This window comes from Pseudophryne corroboree, chromosome 11, assembly GCF_028390025.1.
Source record: "Pseudophryne corroboree isolate aPseCor3 chromosome 11, aPseCor3.hap2, whole genome shotgun sequence".
NCBI classification, from domain to species: domain Eukaryota; kingdom Metazoa; phylum Chordata; class Amphibia; order Anura; family Myobatrachidae; genus Pseudophryne; species Pseudophryne corroboree.
In genome coordinates, this window is record NC_086454.1 from 62,553,412 (window position 1) to 62,578,152 (window position 24,741).

The 24,741-nt window shown below is 46.3% G+C and overlaps 1 protein-coding gene across 2 annotated transcripts in view; it reads right to left on the minus strand.

The window, feature by feature from the left end:
- IGHMBP2 (immunoglobulin mu DNA binding protein 2) overlaps positions 1–24,741 on the minus strand; it is a 155,031-nt gene that overhangs the window by 16,496 nt on the left and 113,794 nt on the right. Inside the window, exons 13-14 of one of the 2 annotated variants that reach the window (XM_063944349.1) lie at positions 14,296–15,138; positions 4,197–4,381 (exon numbers count right to left, since the gene is read on the minus strand). In XM_063944349.1, the coding sequence (XP_063800419.1) occupies positions 4,197–4,381; positions 14,296–15,138 (1,028 nt within the window). The remainder of the gene's footprint in view (positions 1–4,196; positions 4,382–14,295; positions 15,139–24,741) is intronic. The other variant, XM_063944350.1, reaches the window with a different exon arrangement.

Here is a 24,741-nt window from a genome sequence, read left to right on the forward strand (position 1 = left end):
GCGGGTGTTCACATGGATTTCCAATCACTGGAAGCAGATGCAATTACAAGTGCTCCACGTGTGACTCAGAAGCCCAAAGCACTTATTGGCTCTCATCTCCCCTCTACAAATGCAGAGGGTTTTGTTATATAAGGTTTAATATACTCTGCACATGATTCAGACAGAACTGCCTCCAGCATTGCCTCCCTACTATCCAATAACACCAGAACTGTTTTTCAGGTGCAATGTTTTTTGGGGGGCTATGCAATCAGCCCCTTTTTTTTCTGCCTAAAATGTCTCCATTTTTAGCATCCACAATCGGCAAAAATATGGATGTTTAACGCAGATTTGGCTTTGCCTGCCTGACACAGGCAAAACAAAATCTAGATAAGTTTCGGCATCTGGGATAATTGGATAGCCCCGGGGGTGCTAATTAGCCATGGTAAATTACTGCAGCTAACAGGATACCACCCAAATATGAATGCTCCCCCCTTACTGGTCTAGAGCTCTGTGCGGTTTCACAATTTGTATACAGAAGCACTTATAGTAAACCCTCTACATAGATCATGGGCAAGAGAACATATACACATACTGTATACATATTATGCTGCTAATAGCCATTCTAAATAAATATGTAAAGAAACAATGGGGGTGATTCAGATCGGATTGTACATGTGCTAAATTTAGCACATCTACGTTGAGTCACTTAGACATGCGGGGGGACACCCAGCACAGGAATGTCAGGCCTTGCTCCCCCCCCCCTTCCCCAACACGGGTGCGAAAGCATCACACGGCGGTGATGCTTTTGCATCCGCCGAGTAGCTCTCTGTCTGTGCAGCCTACCTGCGTTGGCAGGCGGCTGCCCGCCGCATCACGGGTCGCAGCAGCTGCATGTGATGTCACACAGCCCCCCGCACCCGCAACGGACACGTCTGCGTTAGGGTGCATCAAACGCCCCACGAAATTATAAAAGTAAGAAAAATTATTTGTCCCCATGCTACATTTTTTAGAATTGTTAAGGATATATTGCATACCAATTTTGAAGAATCTGAGATGATGTTTATGTGGCCCACCATGCCCCTGAAGATTAAAGATTTCTATTCATTTCTATTTTTTTCTATAAATTTCTATTTATTTTATCTGAAAAATAAATAATGATTTGATTAATGATTTGTGATTTGGATGGGAACAGCCACGATAGGCCCATGAGGCTTCATGCTGTTCCCTACCAAGATGCAGACAATTTTTGGGTGTGGAGGTGGACCACCGAAGTCAAATCGTACATAAAAAAAAAATGTGCACAGTTGTTTCTATGCTAAAAAGGTACATTTTAAGAATAGGGACAGCAAGCATTCCGAATTTTGGGGCGTTTGATGCACCCTAGCCTGCGTTGTCCAGACCGCGCCCCACCAATGGCGTTCTAGCGACCGCCTCTGCCTGTCAATGAGGCACAGGCGACTGCAGCCCTGAGATGCTTGACATCTCTCTGGGCCTCCAGGGGTGCGCATGCACTCCCCAAAGGGCTTCAGACTGCGATCGCTGCCGCTGCAGCGATCCAGTCCGAATTAGGCCCAATGTGAGGCACTAGTAACAGGTTCTTTTTAAAACAATTACTACAATCTACAGTACTTTGCCCACACTGCTCAACAAGATTGTTCAGTCAAGAGCAGGTGGATATAACGTGTTTAACCCGTTCTGTTTTGCTGGAGGTTCCCACTAGGATATAAACAAGAGATTTATCAAAACTTAAAGAGCTATAAAGTGGAGAGAGATAAGGTACCAACTAATTAGTTTCTGTCCCTTTACAGGCTGTGTTTCAAGGAGCTGTTTGGTTGGTACTTTATCACTCTCCAATTTATCTTTCTCCAAGATTTGATAAATCTCCCTCATAATGAGACTAATAATCTGCCTGGGTGAGCCCTGGGAGAAGACGAGTGCTGAGGCAGGAACGTACGTCCAGGATGTTTGCAGTATATAGTCATATCTGTGTCATCATGATCACAGCTTTATCTCAGATATCTTCTACTGATCTAGTGGTCACCTTTAATTCAATGGTGCTCAATTAAAAAAAAAAAAAAAATCTGGGACAATTGTTCTGGGATCCCAACACAATGTAATGCTTCTGACAGTCATGACGAGAGCCTAAAGATCTAATTGTACAGCTTCACTTGAGGTCCAGGCTACTTCAGCTTTAATCAAGTATTTGGAGTACCCTAATATTTAGAGTTGCATTTACATTTATATAATGTATACATAAAACACATGTGAACTGCCGCCATTAGACACTGTTACATGTGAGACTGGAAGCAGAGACACGTCAGAAGCGTGTACATTGTCACACTCCTTCCCTGGCCAATAATAACCACCATGTAGCACAGTAGGACGTATTGAGCAATCTGCAGGACAGTTCTAATCACCACAACAGTAATTTCAGGGAGTGAGAATTGCATTGCTATAAAACACAAAGCACTGAGAAACCCAACAGAGTGCTATTGGTTTGCATGTTAATGCTATATTATCTGGTTATCCACTAAACATGGACTAATTAGGGTTCCCATAGGAATGCACTGGCAACAGCTGCTCTTACCGAGCTTGTAGGCATTTATACATGTCATGTGATTCGGCATCTCTCACTTAATTGGGTAGAGGGGCATATGGAGACATGTTTATTAACTCCTTAGGACAGGACAAATGCATTTGCAGAAGAACATGCCAGGCAACAAAGTGCGCCAGTGTTTCTCACAGCTGTCCTCAAATGCCTCTCACCTGCCAGAGTGCAATCAGCAGCTTAGACACAAATTCTAATTCTCTTTCTCAGACAGGGATAGATTGAACTGGAAATAAATACACAAATGTGCAGTGCTCTCCCCTTGCATGCTGACACCGCTGAATGCTAGAGGGGGGGGGGGGGGGGGGGGCAGGGGGTGGCCGTGGTACAGAGCGAGTCACGGATTAAAAAAGGTGACAATTATAGATGGGGAGTCGAATGAAGTTTCACTGGTACCATTGATGGATTTGTTCCGATGGCTAGCCCTACAATGTTTAGGATCAATAGTTGCATGGAGTGCAGCTGCTGTGGGGCCCATAGCTGAGAGGGGCCACCTTCCCTGTCACAGTTACATGTGTTATATACCATTATTCATCACTGGGTAATACACAGGGACCCTTACAAATGTTTGCCTTGTTACACCCCTGGACCTGCATATTATAATACGGTATAAAATTAAATTAACCGAAAAGCATAATAATGTTATACAATATAAACTGGGGACACTGTAATGTGGCACAATATGTAGTGGAGGCACTATAGTGTGGCATAATATGAGCTGGAGACAATGGGGAAAATGTATTACGCCTGGAGAAGGGATAAAGAAGTGATTAAGCAGTGATAAGTGCGAGGTGATAACGCACCAGCCAATCAGCTCCTGTCATTTTTCAAATCCGTAATGATTGGCTGGAGCGTAATTACCTTGCGCTTATCACTTCTTTATCCCTTCTTTATCCCTTCAAAATCATTGATGGTTTACGGCCGATGTAGAATACCTTTGCCATCGATGGGGGAGAACCAGATGGTTTCCCTCCATCGATGGACAGGTATAACCAAATACTTTTTTTTTTAATGTGGTGCCGGGACGCGGAGCATAGCTTTTTGGCCCTGGGGTGGGTTATTATACACATATATATAGTGAGATATAAGGGAGATAGTGGTGCCACAACAGGGACTTATGGACTACAATGGGTAGGTGGCTGTGCCACTGGGGACCGTCTACCACTGCTGGGTATGGGTAATGCCACTGGGGGGGGTGAGAGGTACTGTACTGAAAGAACAAGGGTCCATGAACATGAAGGTAAGGGGGGGGGGGGCATATACCCATAGGCATTCAATAGAATATTTAAAAATTGTTAAAAAGATGTTTAAAACTTAATTTATAAAATAAGTAAATAACTAACAATTCCTGAGCAGATTTTGGGGACAAAATTAGCCAATTAAGTGGTAAAGTCACTGAAAATGTTTAGATTTTCTGTATAGGAATAATAACAATTATGTAATATAGCAGTTCCCCTTTAATATCTGCCCTGTTCGTGGAATACAAGGCAGTAATGAGAAACACTGCAACACACTAAACCATCAGGCACCTGAGGGATCCCTTCAAGCAAGCAGGTCTGGTAAATGCATTGCAGGCGGCAGGAGGGCTAATCACAACATCATTGATTACCTCTGGAATATGGTGACTGAGGCAGAAGCGTTTGTTGCAGTGTATGCAGAAATCTCCCACCGTCACAACACTCGTCTTGCATTTAGCAAAACCACAAGTGTTGTCAGCTTTCACAACAGCTGCAATTAGTGCATCGAAACCGTCCAAGTCTGAGCTTTCTGCCTCCGGTTTAACGTCATTTTTACCTGCAAGTGGCAGAAGAAAAATATCCAATGTTAACTGATTATATAAATAATAATTGTTCTCATAACCGGTCCACAACATGCATGAAAAGCCATTCCATTCCATTCCAGGAAATTAAGCCATAAAATAAACTTTTTGCCAATGTCCTACTCCTTAGCACCCACCGTAGGTGGAGATGTATCAAACCTTGGTGAGAGATAAAGTGGAGAGAGATTTAGGGGTCTATTTACTAAGCCTTGGATGGAGATAAAGTCACTGGAGATAAAGTCCCAGCCAATCGGCTCCTAACGGTCATTTTTCAAACGGGATACGCTCATTAGGTCGACACCACTTAGGTCGACAGCCATTAGGTCGGCAACTATTGGGTCGACAGGGTCATTAGGTCGAAAGGGTCATTAGGTCGGCGTGGTCATTAGGTCGACATGTACTAGGTCGATAGTTCAAAAGGTCGACATGAGTTTTTCATATATTTTTTACATTTTTGGACATTTTCATACTTTACGATCCACGTGGACTACAACTGGGAACAGTAACCTGTGCCGAGCGCAGCGGTAGCCTTGTCCGAAGCATGGCGAGCGAACACGGTGCACTAATTGGGGTTCCCCGTCACTTTACGAAGAAAAAGACACCAAAATAAGTAAAAAAAACTCATTCGACCTTTTGACCTAGTACATGTCGACCTAATGACCCTGCCAACCTAATGCATGTCAACCTAATGACTGTCGACCCAACGACTCATACCCTTTCAAATACAGTTAGGAGCCGATTGGCTGGTGCTTTATCTCCAACGACTTTATCTCCATCCAAGGCTTAGTAAATAGACCCAAAAGTACCAACCAATCAACTCCTGTAATTTTACAGTGCTTGAAAAAAAGACAGGAGCTGATTGGTTGGTACTTTATCTCTCTCCAAGGCTTGAAACATCTCCCCCATATTATGTATGCATGCTCAGAGATTATATATTATTATTACATTTATAGGGCGCCATAAGTGTTTTGCAGCGCCGTACAAAGGACAGTACAGGGAGACAAAACTTAGTACTACAGTAAATAAATAACAGAAATAGAGTACAGGTAACAAAGAGCACCACAATTCTCAATACATAATACAGCTAAGATGCAAGTAGCGAGCGAGTAATCATCGTACTACTTGGGGCTGGCGGCCATACAGTAGATAGAGATGAACCTTTACCAGCAGGAGAAAAAGCGGGTAAAGATGGTCGCCGAGTAGGAGAGAGCTGTGAGTGAAATGTGTTGAGAAGAGGGCTTTGACAACAAGAGGAAAGAGGGCCCTGCTCTGAAGAGCTAACAATCTAGTGGGAAGGGGCGACAGACAGATGACATGAGGCATGGGGATGGAGGAGCAGCCTCAGGACTAGGTTATGAGTCGGGAGGGTATGCTTTGATGAATAGGTGGGTTTTCAGTGCCCGTTTGAAGCTTTGCAAGGTTGGGGAGAGTCTAATGCAGTGGGAGAGTGCGTTCCACTGAAGGGGTGTAGCATGGGCATAGTCTTGAACTTGAGCGTGGGAAGCAGTGACCAGGGCGGTGGAGAGGCGACGGTCATTGGTCGACCGTAGGGGGTGGGAGGGAGTATGAAGGGAGAGGAGGTTGGAGATGTGGGGAGCAGTGGAATTAGAGATGACCTTGTATGTGAGGCTGCCTCCTCTTAGTATCCCCATTATTGGACTACTTAGCATCATGACTCCGTACATTATATTTTCTGCTTTGGCGAATTCAGATCACAAAAGCATATAAAAAAAGGCACAGTCTAATTAGTGATAAAGAAGATAATTTCTGATTGGTTGGTACTTTATCTCTCTCCAAGCTTTGAGAGCTCTCCCCATGTAAATGATCACTGCTGTTATGGAATGTAGGTTTGGGCTCAGTGCCGTTATGCACGGATTCATTTGGTCCTATTGTAATTCTATATATTACAAGGTTGCAGCTGGGTCAGTTGTACTTTGTACATGCAAAGAGAAAAGCTACAGACTTGTTCCAGCAAATTGCATGTTTGTTATGTGATCATTATTTAATACAGGTTGAGTATCCCATATACAAATATTTTGAAATACGGAATATTCCGAAATATAGACTTTTTTGAGTGAGAGTGAAATAGTGATACTTTTGTTTTTTGATGGCTCAATGTACACAAACTTTGTTTAATGCACAAAGTTATTCAAAATATTGTCTAAAATGACCTTCAGGCTGTGTATAAGGTGTATATGTAACATAAATACATTCTGTGCTTAGATTTAGATCCCATCACCATGATATCTCATTATGGTATGCAATTATTCCAAAATACGGAAAAATCCCATATCCAAAATACTTCTGGTCCCAGGCATTTTGCATAAGGGATACTCAACCTGTATTACAAATGGAAACAAGCTAATATCACACTTTGTTGTAAACTATGATCACACACCCTGAGGAAGACCTATTGGTCGAAACGTGTCTGTGGCAGTGGAGGGACTAGTGCTGTGCAGGACCGGATGTGAGGCACTCTATTATCGAGAGACAGGTTTGGACTCCCGGGCCAATAACACCTTTCACACGGTTATTATTGCCTTCTCCTAGGTGCCACACAGTGTAAAGCGGCATCCGGACTATAGATCTACACTAACAACGTCTACAGCCAATAGGTCTAACACTAATGGTAGACATGCATTAGGGTGACAGGGTCAAAAGGTCGACATGTAAAAGGTAGACAGTTCAACAGGTCGACAGGGTTCAAAGGTCGACGTGACAATGGTCAACACAAGTTTTTTTATTGTTATTTTTTTTCATCTTTTATATACTTTACCATCCATGTGGACTACGATTGGTAACCTTGTCTGAGGCATGCGCGAGCCATGCGAGGGGATGCGGTACACTAATTGTTTGTGGCAGAAAAAAGACAAAACACCCCCCTCCCAAAAAAAAATAAGATTTTACTTACCGATAAATCTATTTCTCGTAGTCCGTAGTGGATGCTGGGGACTCCGTCAGGACCATGGGGAATAGCGGCTCCGCAGGAGACAGGGCACAAAAATAAAGCTTTAGGACTAGGTGGTGTGCACTGGCTCCTCCCCCTATGACCCTCCTCCAAGCCTCAGTTAGGATACTGTGCTCGGACGAGCGTACACAATAAGGAAGGATATTGAATCCCGGGTAAGACTCATACCAGCCACACCAATCACACCGTACAACTTGTGATCTGAACCCAGTTAACAGTATGACAAACGTAGGAGCCTCTGAACAGACGGCTCACAACAATAACAACCCGATTTTTTTGTAACAATAACTATGTACAAGTATTGCAGACAATCCGCACTTGGGATGGGCGCCCAGCATCCACTACGGACTACGAGAAATAGATTTATCGGTAAGTAAAATCTTATTTTCTCTGACGTCCTAAGTGGATGCTGGGGACTCCGTCAGGACCATGGGGATTATACCAAAGCTCCCAAACGGGCGGGAGAGTGCGGATGACTCTGCAGCACCGAATGAGAGAACTCCAGGTCCTCTTTAGCCAGGGTATCAAATTTGTAGAATTTTACAAACGTGTTCTCCCCCGACCACGTAGCTGCTCGGCAGAGTTGTAATGCCGAGACCCCCCGGGCAGCCGCCCAGGATGAGCCCACTTTCCTTGTGGAATGGGCCTTGACAGATTTTGGTTGTGGCAAGCCTGCCACAGAATGTGCAAGTTGAATTGTGCTACAAATCCAACGAGCAATCGTCTGCTTAGAAGCAGGAGCACCCACCTTGTTGGGTGCATACAATATAAACAGTGAGTCAGACTTTCTGACTCCAGCCGTTCTTGAAATATATATTTTCAATGCCCGGACCACGTCCAACAACTTGGAATCCTCCAAATCGTTAGTAGCCGCAGGCACCACAATAGGCTGGTTCAGGTGAAACGCTGACACCACCTTAGGCAGAAAATGAGGACGCATCCGCAGTTCTGCCCTGTCCGAATGGAAAATCAGATATGGGCTCTTATATGATAAAGCCGCTAATTCTGATACTCTCCTGGCTGAAGCCAGGGCCAGTAGCATGGTTACTTTCCAAGGTTATCCGCTGGTGCATCTGCAGATGCGATCCGGACCATTTGTCCAACAGATCCCACTGAAAAGTTCGTGCGTGGAATCTGCCGAATGGAATCGCTTCGTAAGAAGCCACCATCTTTCCCAGGACTCTAGTGCATTGATGCACAGACACTTTTCCTGGTTTTAGGAGGTTCCTGACAAGTTTGGATAACTCCTTGGCTTTTTCCTCCGGAAGAAACACCTTTTTCTGAACCGTGTCCAGAATCATTCCCAGGAACAGCAGACGTGTTGTCGGTGTCAACTGAGATTTTGGAAAATTCAGAATCCACCCGTGTTGTTGCAGCACTAATTGGGTTAGTGCTACTCCGTCCTCCAGCTGTTCTCTGGACCTTGCCCTTATCAGGAGATCGTCCAAGTAAGGGATAATTAATACGCCTCTTCTTCGAAGAAGAATCATCATTTCGGCCATTACATTGGTAAAGACCCGAGGTGCCGTGGACAATCCAAACGGCAGCGTCTGAAACTGATAATGACAGTTTTGCACCACGAACCGAGGTACCCTTGATGTGAAGGGCAAATTGGGACATGCAGGTAAGCATCCTTTATGTCCAGGGACACCATAAAGTCCCCTTCTTCCAGATTCGCTATCACTGCTCTGAGTGACTCCATCTTGAATTTGAATTTCTGTATGTACAGGTTCAAAGATTTCAGATTTAGAATAGGTCTTACCGAGCCGTCCGGCTTCGGTACCACAAATAGCGTGGAGTAATACCCTTTTCCTTGTTGTAGGAGGGGTACCTTGACTATCACCTGCTGAGAAAACAGCTTGTGAATGGCTTCCAATACCGTCGCCCTGTCTGAGGGAGACGTTGGCAAAGCAGACTTTAGGAACCGGCGAGGGGGAGACTTCTCGAATTCCAACCTGTAACCCTGAGATACTACCTGCAGGATCCAGGGGTCCACCTGTGAGCAAGCCCACTGTGCGCTGAAATTCTTGAGTCGACCCCCCACCGCTCCTGAGTCCGCTTGTAAAGCCCCAGCGTCATGCTGAGGGCTTTGCAGAACCCTGGGAGGGCTTCTGTTCCTGGGCAGGGGCTGCTTGCTGTCCTCTCTTACCACTTCCTCTGCCCCGGGGCAGATATGACTGTCCTTTTGCCCGCTTGTTCTTATAGGACCGAAAGGACTGCGGCTGAAAAGACGGTGTCTTTTTCTGTTGGGAGGGGGTCTGAGGTAAAAAGGTGGATTTTCCGGCAGTTGCCGTGGCCACCAGATCCGATAGACCGACGCCAAATAATTCCTCCCCTTTATACGGCAATACTTCCATATGTCGTTTAGAATCCGCATCACCTGACCACTGTCGCGTCCATAAACTTCTTCTGGCAGATATGGACATCGCATTTACTCTCGATGCCAGAGTGCAAATATCCCTCTGAGCATCTCGCATATAAAGAAAAGCATCCTTTAATTGCTCTATAGTCAATAAAATACTGTCCCTATCCAGGGTATCAATATTTTCAGTCAGGGAATCCGACCAGACCACCCCAGCACTGCACATCCAGGCTGAGGCGATGGCTGGTCGCAGTATAACCCCAGTATGTGTGTATATACTTTTTAGGGTAGTTTCCAGCCTCCTATCAGCTGGATCCTTTAGGGCGGCCGTATCAGGAGACGGTAACGCCACTTGTTTTGATAAGCGTGTGAGTGCCTTATCCACCCTAGGGGGTGTTTCCCAGCGCGCCCTAACCTCTGGCGGGAAAGGGTATAATGCCAATAACTTTTTTGAAATTAGCACTTTTCTATCTGGGTTAACCCACGCTTCATCACATACATCATTCAATTCCTCTGATTCAGGAAAAACTACAGGTAGTTTTTTCACCCCCCACATAATACCCCTTTTTGTGGTACTTGCAGTATCAGAGATATGCAAAGCCTCCTTCATTGCCGTGATCATATAACGTGTGGCCCTACTTGAAAATACGTTTGTTTCTTCACCGTCGACACTAGATTCAGTGTCCGTGTCTGGGTCTGTGTCGACCGACTGAGGTAAAGGGCGTTTTACAGCCCCTGACGGTGTCCGAGACGCCTGGGCAGGTACCAACTGGTTTTCCGGCCGTCTCATGTCGTCAACTGATTTTTGTAATGTGCTGACATTATCACGTAATTCCATAAACAAAGCCATCCATTCCGGTGTCGACTCCCTGGGGGGTGACATCACCATTATCGGCAATTGCTCTGCCTCCACACCAACATCGTCCTCATACATGTCGACACACACGTACCGACACACAGCAGACACACAGGGAATGCTCTTATCGAAGACAGGACCCCACTAGCCCTTTGGGGAGACAGAGGGAGAGTTTGCCAGCACACACCCAAGCGCTATAATATATATGGGAACAACCTTATATAAGTGTTGTATCCTTATAGCAGCTTAAATATATAAAATATCGCCAAAAAAAGTGCCCCCCCTCTCTGTTTTACCCTGTTTCTGTAGTGCAGTGCAGGGGAGAGTCCTGGGAGCCTTCCTCACAGCGGAGCTGAGCAGGAAAATGGCGCTGTGTGCTGAGGAGAATAAGCCCCGCCCCCAATTCCGGCGGGCTTTTCTCCCGGAGTTTGAGATATCTGGCATGGGTTTAATACATCCATATAGCCTCAAGGGCTATATGTGATGTATTTTTTAGCCATAAAAGGTATTATACATTGCTGCCCAGGGCGCCCCCAGCAGCGCCCTGCACCCTCCGTGACCTATGGTGTGAAGTGTGTGACAACAATGGCGCACAGCTGCAGTGCTGTGCGCTACCTTCATGAAGACTGAAAAGCCTTCTGCCGCCGGTTTCTGGACCTTCAATCTTCAGCATCTGCAAGGGGGGTCGGCGGCGCGGCTCCGGGACGAACCCCAGGGTGAGACCTGTGTTCCGACTCCCTCTGGAGCTAATGGTGTCCAGTAGCCTAAGAAGCCAATCCATCCTGCACGCAGGTGAGTTGAACTTCTCTCCCCTAAGTCCCTCGATGCAGTGAGCCTGTTGCCAGCAGGACTCACTGAACATAAAAAACCTAAAAACTTTTTCTAAGCAGCTCCTTAAGAGAGCCACCTAGATTGCACCCTGCTCGGACGGGCACAAAAACCTAACTGAGGCTTGGAGGAGGGTCATAGGGGGAGGAGCCAGTGCACACCACCTGATCCTAAAGCTTTATTTTTGTGCCCTGTCTCCTGCGGAGCCGCTATTCCCCATGGTCCTGACGGAGTCCCCAGCATCCACTTAGGACGTCAGAGAAATAATGTATACCTTTTTTGTGTCGACCATTTCCATGTCGACCCTTTGACCCTCTCGAGCTTTCCCACTGTTTTCTTATTCTATGTCGACCTTTTGACCCTGTCGACCGAATGCATGTCTACCATTAGCGGTAGTCCTACTGATTGTTGACCTTTTTAGTGTAGATCTAATAATCCACGCAGTATAACGCAACCTTGTTATTGGTGGTTTTTATTCTTCATTACGGGGAATAAAATTGTATAGTTCTACGCTATGAGAAGCTGCTTTTCTCTCTTTCTGAGGTTATAGTGAGTATCTCCCAGCACACATATACCCGGAGAAGGATACGGAGGAGTATACTGCTCTGATTTCTATGCTGCTGAACTGGCCTGGTTAAGGCCAAACTGAGTACAAGTAACTTTGCCCATATCATTGGTGTTTACTATGATTGCTTTATCTTGCCTTACTGATCTACACCATAAGGAGTGATTGAGGAAACGTGGATACTGACCGACGGGATGCAGTCAATTTACCTCCAATCAAAATCCCGACGGTCGAAATCCCGACAGCAATTGACCGACGGTCAAAATCCCAACAAGGTCAAAATCCCGACATTTAAAATCCCAACAAGGTCAAAATACCGACATGTAAAATGCCGACAGGTCAAAATGCCAACATGAGTTTTTCTTTGAAACCGACTTGTTCATACTTTACCATCCCAGTGGACCTGGAGGGGGAATATAATAGTGTGCCGGGCACAGCCCGAAGCATGGCGAGCGCAGCGAGCCATGCGAGGGGACGCAGTACACTTATAGGGTGTCCATGTCGACATACACACAAATAAACAATGAAAAACGCATGTCGGTATTTTGACCTGTTGGCATTTTACATGTCGGTATTTTGACCTTATCTGTATGATAAATGTCGGTATTTTGTCCATGTCGGGTTTTGACCTCGTCGGGATTTTGACCATCGGTCAATTACTGTCGGGATTTCGACTGTCGGGATTTTGATTGGAGGTATTTCATACCGATCACCTGACTGACCCCAGCAAGAGAGCTTTTTGGGAGTGAGAGGGGAATCACATCAAGCACTATCATCCATTTATCTATAAGGAACAGAACTCTGTAAAGGACAATCAGATGTATTAGATATACATGGGAACGCTTATACATTTTTGTATATATTCATTTTTCTTTAGTTTATGATCAACCCACGGTGCAGTTCCCAGTACCTTTAGGCTTTTTATGTATAAAGCCTAAGAGCAGACGGAAGTTGTTACGTCAGTCACCTCTTTTCCTGATAATGTGATATTTTAGGAATATCCAATAATAAGTCATAATATCAACCTTTGCACTAGACCTTGCCCATAACCATACATACAAGCTACTGTATTGTTAGAGGTCTAGCATGCATTAATAAGACTGACAGGAGGAAAAGAGAACTCAACTGAACAGTAAGCTCTGCAAAAAGACTTTGCCATGCTTTCATAGTAAAGTCGTATGTTATGATAATAAAGAGAAGTGTGAAAGACATCCTTATTTTTGTCACAGATGGTAATATAAAATATAAGGAGATGGACATTTTAGGAGACACCACATCCATGCCCGAGACATCTGCATAAGAATCAAGGATGGTTTGTCTCGTCTATAACATGCACAGTGGGAGCTGCCACCCCAACCCAGAGTGAAGGGACAGCAGAGACAAGGGGCAAAGCCAGGGACCAGTAGATTGAGGGCCTGGTCGGGGTTAGTGTAGGAAAGGAGAGGTGGAGGGAGAGACACCCCTTCGAGCTGCTGAATGACGGATACAATATGCTAGTACAAATGTAATACACTACGGGTGGCATTCCGACCCGATCGCTCGCTGCAGTTTGTCGCAGCGCAGCGATTGGGTCGGAACTGCGCATGCGCCGGTGCCGCAGTGCGCCGGAGCATGGCAGCAGTCGTTGCCTAGCGATCGCCTCTGAGGCAGAGGCAGTCGCTGGGCGGGAGGGAGCTGGACGGCGGCGTTAAGCTGCCGTTTAGGGGGAGTGGTCCGGCCAACGCAGGCGTGGCCGGACCGTTGGGGGGGCGGGCCGCGACGGCTGCGGGCCGGGGAGCGATGAGTAGCTCCCGGCCAGCACGCTAAAGCTGCGCTGGTCAGGAGCTACTCTTGAAGTGCAAAGGCATCGCCGTTGTGCGGTGCCTTTGCACTTTTGTGGGGGGGCGGCACTGACATGCGGGGCGGACTAGCCCTGTGCTGGGCGTCCCCCTCCCCGCATGTCTGTGTGAATGATCGTAGCCGTGCTAAATTTAGCACATCTGCGATCAACTCGGAATGACCCCCTACATGCGCTTTCATGTAATATGTCTAAATCATACTGTAACTACTGTTTCTCTGCTTCCGTTCTCTCACCTCATCAAATTTACCCTAACTCCCTGCCAGAGCAACCCGCACAGCTGGTACCATTCCAGCGCCTTGCCCATCCTTAAAGAGTCACAGCAGCTGGCGCATAAATTCACATATTTAAAAGTTATCTGTATCCATTTCCATTAGACTAATGAAAAATATGAAAATAGGATTGCTGTGCTCTTAAAGTAACTGAAGAGCAATACATACTAATATTACATTAGATTAACAAATGCTACTTACGTTTAGCATCTGTTCCCGTCTTTTCCGTGACCTTGCGAACAGTCACCTCATTCTTTTTTTTCATCTTTTTTTCTTCAAGCTTTGCTTTCTCCCTCTGCATCCGTTCCATGTGTAAGGCCTTCAAGTCAACTTTGTCTGTAGAATCACCGCGGCAGATTTCTTTATCCACCAACGGTGACTGTAAAGGTTTCTGGGTGGTGGCGTCATCCATGTTCTCAGGTTTCAGACCCACAGAAATTGGTTTGGTTTTGGTGAGGGAAATCGTCCTACTTCTGCCATCTCCCGTGCTGATATGCTGCAGCCCAAGTTCTTCGGCTATCTCGTGAACCAATAATCGGTCATGCGATGTCAGCATCGATGGGAAAGTGAAATCAGTTTTATCATAGTCTTTTAAAAAGTCTTCAATCACTTTCCTCAGGCTTTCTTTGCTTGACGTGTTTTCAGTCGGCGCGTCTAAGATTTTATTCTGCCGGAAGCTCCCATTAGAGTTTGCCCGCTTCGCTCTGTTAATCTCCTTTGTCCGACTCTCGGCTACACCGCTGGATTTTTGGTTGTCCAGTTTCGAAGCTCCAGGCTTTTTTGGTTTAGTGTTACTGTCTGTTTTAACGTTTACTTCCGACTTACAAGAATTTTCATTTTCATGGGAATAATTCTCTGGGACAATATCATCAAGGTATTCAAAAGCCGTCCGCACTTCTCCATGTTCGCTGAAGTAAGCCACCAAGTCTTTAAGAAATTGGTTGTTCCCGACAGTATGGGAATCGCAAATCACAGCTACATGACGACGGGCGCGGGTTACGGCAACGTTTATCCTTCTCTCTTCCGCCAAAAAGCCCACTTCACCTAAAAAACAAAACAAAATATCACCAATGCTTTTTAATTGTTTTTGGAAAGCAGTTTCAAAGGAAATATTCTGCATAATGCATACTTCGTCACATAGACAAAATCATGTAACTAAAATAGCAATGGTTTAAAAGAAAAAAAAAAAACAGACAAAAACTAAACACTAACACATCAAAACCCATGTGCATTACTGAGCTAAATAATAAAGAACTGGAGTTACAAGCATATATACTTAAGTAAATATCTAATTCTAGCATTGTATTTATTTTATTTCTAGTAACACCCCTATAAAATGGACAAAGAAGTTACTAAAGGGTACTTGCAGTTTCATAGGTAACAACGATAGATACATAATGGTGCATTCACACAGAAAAATATATGCAAACTTAAAGGGAATTCATAAACATGCGACGGGATGTTTTGGAATCAGAGTTTGCCGGAGGTGCATGATGCCGGCTGATCTGACGTTTTTTTAAAAGGGGCAAACACTTACAAGGCAAAACCGTGACATGTAAATGACTGCCCCTTTAAAAAAAAACAACTCTGATCGGCCGGCATTCCGCAACTCCAGCGATCTCAGATTCTGTGACATCCCGCTAATGTTATGCTTTGCTGTTTAAACTTTTTGACTCATACCAACAACGTCACTGTGTGATGTGAGAAGATCACTACAACTCCCCTCCAGTTAGAATGTGTGCATGTAATTCTCTTAAGATACCGGCCCTCATTCCGAGTTGATCACTAGCTGCCGTTGTTCGCTGCGTATCGATCATTTAAAAAAATGTCAAAACTTTGCATGCGTATGGGCCGCAATGCGCACACGTTGGGAACGGGTACAAAGAGCATCGTTGTTTTGCATTGCTTCTAGCGACGATTCCATTCCCACACCCGAGGAGATTGCCAGGAAGTGGGAGTTTTTGGGTGTCAACTGACCGTTCTCTGGGTGTGTTTGAAAAAACGCAGGCGTGTCCAGGCGTTTGCAGGGCGGGTATCTGACGTCAATTCCGGGACCTTCATCGCAGCCATCATCGCACAGAATAAGTAACTACAGGGCTGGTCTTGATTTGCACAAAATGTTTTTGTACCGCTCGGCTGCACAGGCGTTTGCACTCTTGCAAAGCAAAAATACACTCCCCTGTGGACGGCGACTATGCGTTTGCACGGCTGCTAAAAGTAGCTAGCGAGTGATCAACTCGGAATGAGGGCCACCGTACGAAGAAGCACTCAAATGTTTGTTTCTCAGAGTCGGTTAAATGTGGTTGTTTTTCAGTCAGTTTGAAGAGCGAATGCATTTCCATCCCTTATCTGTGTCATAGCATATAATGCATTTTAACATGTGGAACACTTGTAATTAAGAGTATAACATGCATAATGGAAGCTCAGCATGTATTAAGTAAAAGACAGCTGCTCACACTGACTGTGATGAGATACCTGTGAGGATTAAAAGGCTCGGTACACAGGGGGTCATTACGAGTTGATTGCAGCCAGCAACTTTTAGCTGCTGCTGCGATCAATAGTCCACGCCTATGGGGGGAGTGTATTTTAGTTTAGCAGGGCTGCGATCGCTTGTGCAGTCCTGCTAAGCTAAAAAATTTTCAAGCAGAACTTGACCAGCCCTATACCTACTTACCCTGTGCGACGATCCCTGCGATGCTGAAGCTGCCTCTGACGTCAGACATCCGCCCTCCGTTGTTCTGGACACGCCTGCGTTTTCCAATCCACTCCCCGAAAACGGCTGCAAACGCTGTGGAGACGCGCAGGTACGCCTTCTTCCTGTCCATTTTCTTTGCGGTCAGCTCTGCGGCCGCTTTCTTCTCAAGACGCGATGTAACCCGGCAACAGTAACGCCGCGGCCGCCGCGCATGCGCATTACGCAGCCGTTCGCACCGTAGCGATAAACCGCTGCGTGCGAACGGGTCGGAAGGACGGCTTTCATAGTCACTATCCACAGAGGAACGCTCTACTTCAGTCTATGTAGCTAAACTAGTACCATGGTAACACGTTCAATGCAGCAATTCCTTAACAACCATAATGGGAAAATAATCTAATCTCATTCGTAAATCATTGTGATAATATTGTGTGTGTTTTAACTCAAGAGAAAAGTATAATTTATCAAATGTATTTTTAGTTATAGGGGTACATTTACTAAAGCTTCTAAAACAGAGAATTGGTAATGTTGGCCATAGCAACCAATCAGATGCTGTTTATGATTTTCTAACAGGCAATAGATAAATGATAGACAGCATTGGATAAGAGAGGGCGGAAATGAATGGTCGGAAACGGACCGCTATTGAATACTGAAGTGTCAGATCCTCTCCTTCGGAGTTGGAATGCTACACTGCAGGATCTGACTTACTAGGCCACTAACAGCCACTATTAAACATCCAAGGCTGTGCTATAGTAGATATAGTACATTATCTAAAGGCTGACTTGCTTTGCAGGGATGCCCTGTGGGGATTGGTGAATTCATAAACAGGGCCGTGTGCAGTAATATTGCAATCACAGCATTCTTCCTTGTTAACCGGTATCACAACCCATTAGAGCAATGTCCTAAAGAAGTAAGATGGGCTACAGCTGCCTGTAATATAATTGGGAGGTAATACTGTATAACATTGCTGCAGCAAGGAGTGAGGTCCACACTGTACATAGTATTTTGAGATTTAGGGATTTCTTAAGATCTATTACTATTCCAGCTGTCCATTATCATCAACAAATGACTCCATTAACTTAGTCCTAGTAAACACAAAATTCACAAAATAGTATAAATGATAAATCTCCCACCCGTCCTCTTCGCTCTGCTACTGCACGCCGACTCTCCTGTCTTTTGATTACTTCCTCCCACTCCTACTGTATCTCCAAGATTTCTTACGTGCTGCTCCCTTTTTCTGGAATTCTCTACCTCTCCCCCTCAGACTCTCCACCTCTCTACAGAACTTCAAACGGGCTCTTAAGACCCACTTCTTTACCAAACCTAGCCAAATCTCATCCTAACCCTCTGTTCCACGCTCTCTATGTACCCCATCTGTGTCACCCCTGTCTGTCTACCCCTCCCCTTTAAAATGTAAGCTCTCACGAGTAGGGCCCTCTTCCCTCATGTGCTTATCCTTTACTTAATTTTAATAATCCTCGACTGCCCAAATCCTGCACTTTTTTTGGCCACCTTAAAACTTATCTCTATGTCGTCTACTGGTGTAGTTATGCTTAGTTACCCTGTACTTGTCCTATATTGTCTTCAACTGTAAGTCATTGTTTTCCCGTTGTGATTATGTGCATATGTACTCTGTAACTGGATGCTGCGGAACCCTTGTGGAGCCATATAAATAAAGGATAATAATAATAATGTAGAGTATAATCTTCTTATAGCCTGCAGGTGGCGCTGCTGCTTCTGCGCAGGGAGGACTTGTTATCAGCAAAATTATTCTGCGAGAAAAATACATTCTTTACAAGTATGTAAGCAGGCCATAAGCAACATAAGCAAGGTCTCGGCTGTAAGGGGTGAGGAAACGGGTCTTGAATCAGGGCAGAAAATCAAAATTGTTTGTTCCTTTTTGGTTGTACATTTTACCCATAGAATGTAGGGCAATGCTGCATTCCGTGCATGGTAAGCAGAGTGACAGCATGTAGTAGGGATCTTGGGTTTTACACTGGTTTTACTCACAAACAGCTGAAATGATGTCAATGTCCCTCCATCCATTTAATAATAGAAAAAACTGAGCATACGTATTTAGTTTAAAACAGGGATGGGGAACCTTCGGTCCTCCAGCTGTTGTTGAACTACACATCCCAGTATGCCGTGCAACAGTTTTAGCATGGCCAAATAGCAAAACTGTAGCAAGGCATGCTGGTATGTGTAGTTCAACAACAGCTGGAGGGCCAAAGGTTCCCCATCCCTGGTTTAAAAGGTTGGTCTTCCTTAGTACGTTCCTACCACTTGTCCCAACTTAGGCAGGACACTCCTGACTTGATGGCACTGTCCTGCCGTGGGATAGTCCATAGGCATCTCCCATTTACTACTGCTCTTCATATCAGAGCACCAGTCAACAGGTGACACTCGGCAATGCACAGGTGTTTACAGGGAGGGATGGTGCCCCAATCATGATGCAGTCATGTGTCCTCCCCCGTATCCTGGCTCCTAAATGTTGCAAGGTATGTTAATGGCTAATGGCTTGCACATTAAGTCCCTTCAACATTTACTAAACACATTCATATTTCTATTGATCTATCTTCCGTCTGTGCTTTCCAGCCAAGTCTTTATATGAGCAAGCATAATTATTTATTTTTGTTGCCCTGTGCTCTGCTCATTTCTTAAGGTGGGTACACACTGCAAAGATATATCTGTAGATCAACTGATCTGCAGATATATCTATGGACGGATCGGGCGGTGTGCTGTGCATACACACTGCCCGATCCGTCGGGGACGGACGTCATGAACTGGGCGGGCGTGTACACATGCTCAGTTCAGCTGTCAATCACCGCCGGCCGCCGCAGCATGTGTTCGGGCGGTCGGCCGACCGCCGTACACAAACAGCGACGCGCCAATATATCGTTAGAAATATTGGCCGTCGGCTGTGCTGTGAGGCCGACGCGATTCGTCTGTGAATGACGGAGTTCACAGACGTATCGGCCGTACACACTGGCCGACGGACCCGCGATATAACGGCCGTTCAAGAGAACGGCCGATATATCGGCCAGTGTGTATGGGCCTTTAGAATTGAATACAGAGACCAGTTTTGTGAAGTACCTCACTGTAGATAAATTAAAACCTTTTTAAAATAGGGAACCAATACAACAACACTTCTCTAAGATCTGTTTCCATTAAAGCCTAGTACTCCAAAGAAGATCTTATATGATATCAGAATATTAAAAAAAAAAACTCTACCAAGACAAAGTTTTGCTTTTCTATCGCTACTCAACCGCTTCCTCCGAGCAACCTAAGCAGTACTGTATGTAGACATGACGCCGTACCCTCCACCTCCGCCCTCATACAAACTGACCGAAGGAGCCACCACACATATAGTCTACTGGCCCGAATTAGAGTAAACACACCTAGAAATTGCTACAAGATGCAATTGTGCAATATTGCACTGTGGCAAAACCATTTACAATATGCAGAGAGGTTTAGGGAGTCATTTTCTTTTGAAATATAAGCAGACGGGAAGCTGCTCAGCAGCCATTTCTAGCCCTACAGAAACATCAGTCATGGGGGTGATTCAATTGTGCTGGGAGCCTCCTGCTGGGAGTCTATACGAATGGGTGCCCGACGGAGCAATTCAATTGTTTCTCAGTTTGGGCACCCATTAGCATTTAACGTGTCTGAAAGCACCGCCACACAAAGCAGCTAAACCCGCCTAAAGTTCCTGTATGGGTGTCTTAAGACCTAACTAATGGACTTTTAACACATTTTTTTACCACAGAGGCTAGACGCTGTTAGAAAAAAAAAAAGAGTTTTATGGTAAGAACTTACCTTTGTTAAAACTCTTTCTGCGAGGTACACTGGGATCCACAAGGAATGGACAATGGGGTGTAGAGTAGGATCTTGATCCGAGGCACCAACAGGCTCAAAGCTTTGACTGTTCCCAGAATGCATAGCGCCGCCTCCTCTATAACCCCGCCTCCCTGCACAGGATCTCAGTTTTTAGCTAACCAGTCCAATGCAGTAGCAGGAAAAGAGACGACAACGGTTAGTAGCCACGTACACCGCATTCTCACGACAGGAGACGTGTCAGCGGCTAATGCCATACCAACCCAAAGAAGCTAAGTGTGTCAGGATGGGCGCCCTGTGGAGCCCAGTGTACCTCGCAGAAAGAGTTTTAATAAAGGAAAGTTCTTAACATAAAACTCGTTTTCTGCTGCGGGGTACACTGGGCTCCACAAGGAATGGACAATGGGGATGTCCTCAAGCAGTTCCTTATGGGAGGGGACGCACTGTAGCGGGCACAAGAACACGGCGTCCAAAGGAAGCATCCTGGGAAGCGGCAGTATCTAAGGCATAGAACCTTATGAACGTGTTCACAGAGGACCACGTAGCTGCCTTGCACAATTGTTCAAGGGTCACACCACGTTGGGTCGCCCAAGAAGATCCAACAGACCGAGTAGAATGGGCCTTAATGTGATCAGGAGCAGAAAGACCAGCCTTCACATAAGCATGTGCAATCACCATTCTAATCCATCCGGCCAGAGTTTGCTTGCAAGCAGGCCAGCCCCGTTTGTGAAACCCAAACACAACAAAAAGAGAATCAGATTTCCTACTAGGAGCAGTTCTCTTCACATAGATACGGAGAGCCCGTACCACATCCAAAGACCGCTCTTTGGGAGACAGATCAGGAAAAACAAGTGCCGGAACTACAATCTCCTGATTAAGGTGGAACGAAGAAACCACCTTAAATAGATAGCCGGGACGAGTCCTAAGAACCGCCCGGTCACGGTGAAATATCAGATATGGGGAACTACAGGACAAGGCACCCAAATCCGACACTCTTCTAGCTGAAGCAATAGCCAGCAGAAACACCACCTTAAGGGAAAGCCACTTAAGGTCAGCTGAACCAAGAGGTTCAAACGGAGACTCTTGTAACGCCTCCAAAAGGCCAGACGCAGGCCTAAGTCCAGGCCCTGCTGAAGAAAAGCCATCAACTTGGCTATACTAAACTTGGAAGCGTCATAATCGTTAGATGCGCACCAAATAAAGTAAGAATGCCAGACCCTATAGTAAATCCGAGCCGAAGCCGGTTTCCGGGCCCGCAACATAGTTTGAATGACCGCCTCAGAAAACCCTTTAGCCCTTAAGACGGAAGCTTCAAGAGCCACGCCGTCAAAGACAGCGGGCTAGGTCCTGGTAGACACAGGGGCCCTGAACGAGGAGGTCTGGGCGTTGCGGAAGTAGAATTGAACGCTCTGACGATAGGCCTTGCAGGTCTGAGAACCAGTGCCGTCTGGGCCACGCTGGAGCTATGAGAAGCAGAATTCCTTTTTCTTGCTTGAACTTCCGAATTACCCTGGGCAGGAGTGACACCGGAGGGAACACGTAGGGCAGCCAAAACCTCCACGGTACCGCCAGCGCATCCACGAATGCTGCTTGAGGATCCCTCGTCCTTGCTCCGAAGACCGACCCCTTGTGATTGTGTCGAGACGCCATCAGATCTACTTCTGGAAAGCTCCACCTTTCCACTAGGAGTTGAAACACTTCTGGATGGAGGCCCCACTCGCCGGCATGCACGTCCTGATGACTGAGAAAGTCCGCTTCCCAATTCAGGACTCCCGGAATGAATATTGCCGATATGGCCGGTAGATGGCGTTCTGCCCAATGTAGAATCCGTGAGACTTCCTTCATTGCTAGGCGGCTTCGAGTGCCACCTTGATGATTTATGTAAGCCACTGTGGTGGCATTGTCCGACTGTACTTGAACAGGACGGTTCTGAATTAAATGCTGGGCTAGGTTCAAGGCATTGAAGACCGCCCGCAACTCCAGAATATTGATCGAGAGGAGGGACTCCTCCTTGGTCCACCGCCCCTGAAGGGGGCATCTGTCGTCAACAGGACTCAGTCGGATATCCAGAACAGACGGCCCCTGCACAGTTGTTGGTCCCGGAGCCACCAGAGCAGCGACAGACGGACCTCCGGAGTCAATGAGATAATTTGAGACCTGATCCGGTGAGGCAGGCCGTCCCATTTGGCTAGAATCAGCCTCTGGAGAGGGCGAGAGTGAAATTGAGCATACTCCACCATGTCGAATGACACCATGAGGCCCAGCACCTGCATCGCCGAATGTATCGACACTTGCGGATGAGATAGGAAGCAACGAATCCTGTCCTGAAGTTTCAGGACTTTCTCCTGAGACAGGAACAACCGCTGGTTGTGAGTGTCCAATAGTGCTCCCAGATGCACCGTGCTCTGAGCAGGGATCAGGGATGACTTCTTCCAGTTGATGAGCCACCCGTGGGCTTGCAGAAACCGGACCGTCACATCTAGATGACGCAGGAGAAGGTCTGGGGAATTTGCCAGGATTAACAAGTCGTCCAAATACGACAGTATCCTGACCCCTTGACGGCGGAGTACCACCGTCATCACCGTCATGACTTTTGTAAAGACTTGCGGAGCCTTTGTTAAACCAAAAGGTAACGCCCGAAACTGGTAATGGCAGTTGCCAATCGCAAATCTCAGGTATTGCTGATGAGACACTGCTATAGGAATATGCAGGTAAGCATCCTGTATATCCAGGGAGACCATGAAGTCCCAAGGTTCCAAGGCCAGAACTATAGAGCGAAGAGTTTCCATACGGAACTTGGAAACATTCACAAACCTGTTCAATGCCTTGAGGTTGAGAATGGGCCGGGAGTACCCATTCGGTTTCGGGACTAGAAACAGCGAAGAATAGTACCCCCTGCCCCTCTGCGCAAGAGACACCTGTACTACGACTCCTGTATCCAGGAGGGTCTGTACCACTGAATGTAGAGTGTTTGCCTTTGTCTTGTCCAACGGGACATCTGTCTGGCAAAATCGATGAGGGGGTCGGTTTTTGAAGGCTATTGCGAAACCTCGAGTGACGACTTCCCGTACCCAGGCATCTGAAGTGGTCTTCAACCATTCCTGGGTATACCCTAGAAGCCGGCCCCCCACCCTGGGATCCCCCAGAGGGAGGCCCGCCCCGTCATGCGGCAGGCTTATCTGTCTTGGAAGCTGGCTGACGGGCCGCCCATGCTCTTTTGGGCTTAGGCTTACCAGGTTTGGAAGTGCGGGCCTGCTTGTTGTACGCCTGACCTTTTGCTTTACCTGAAGGATGAAAGGGGCGAAAGGAAGTACCTTTAGCCTTCGACACAGAAGGAGCGGTACTTGGCAAACAGGCAGTTTTGGCAGTAGCCAAGTCAGCCACTATCTTATTTAAGTCCTCCCCAAACAGAATATCTCCCTTGAAAGGGAGTACCTCCAGGGTTTTTCTAGAGTCCAGATCCACAGACCAGGATCTCAGCCACAATATCCGGCGAGCCAGGACTGACGTAGTAGAGGCCTTGGCTGCTAGGATACCGGCTTCAGAAGCCGCCTCTTTAATATAGCGAGAAGCTGTGACAATATATGACAAGCATTGTCTAGCATGGTCAGAAGAGATTTCAGCTTCTAACTCCAAGGCCTATGCTTCAATAGCCTCTGCAGCCCATGTCGCTGCAATAGTGGGCCTTTGTGCAGCACCCGTGAGGGTGTAAATCGCTTTCAGACAATCCTCCACACGTTTATCCGTAAGCTCTTTTAGGGACGTGACGGTGGTGACCGGTAGAGCTGAGGAAACCACCATCCTAACCACATGTGAGTCCACTGGAGGAGGCGTTTCCCAAATCTTAGACAGCTCCGGCGCGAGGGGATAGCGAGCCAGCATCTTCTTTTGAGGCACAAACTTTGTACCCGGGTTTTCCCAGGGTTCCTGACGTATATCAATTAGGTGGTCAGAGTAAGGTTAAACTTGTTTAATCACCTTCTGACGCTTGAACCTATCTGGTTTCTTAGGAGGAACGGATGGCTCGAGATCATCCGTAATCTGTAAAATTAACTTAATAGCCTCCAAAAGATCAGGAACATCCACATGTGAACCACCCTCCCCATCAGCCGTATCTGAGT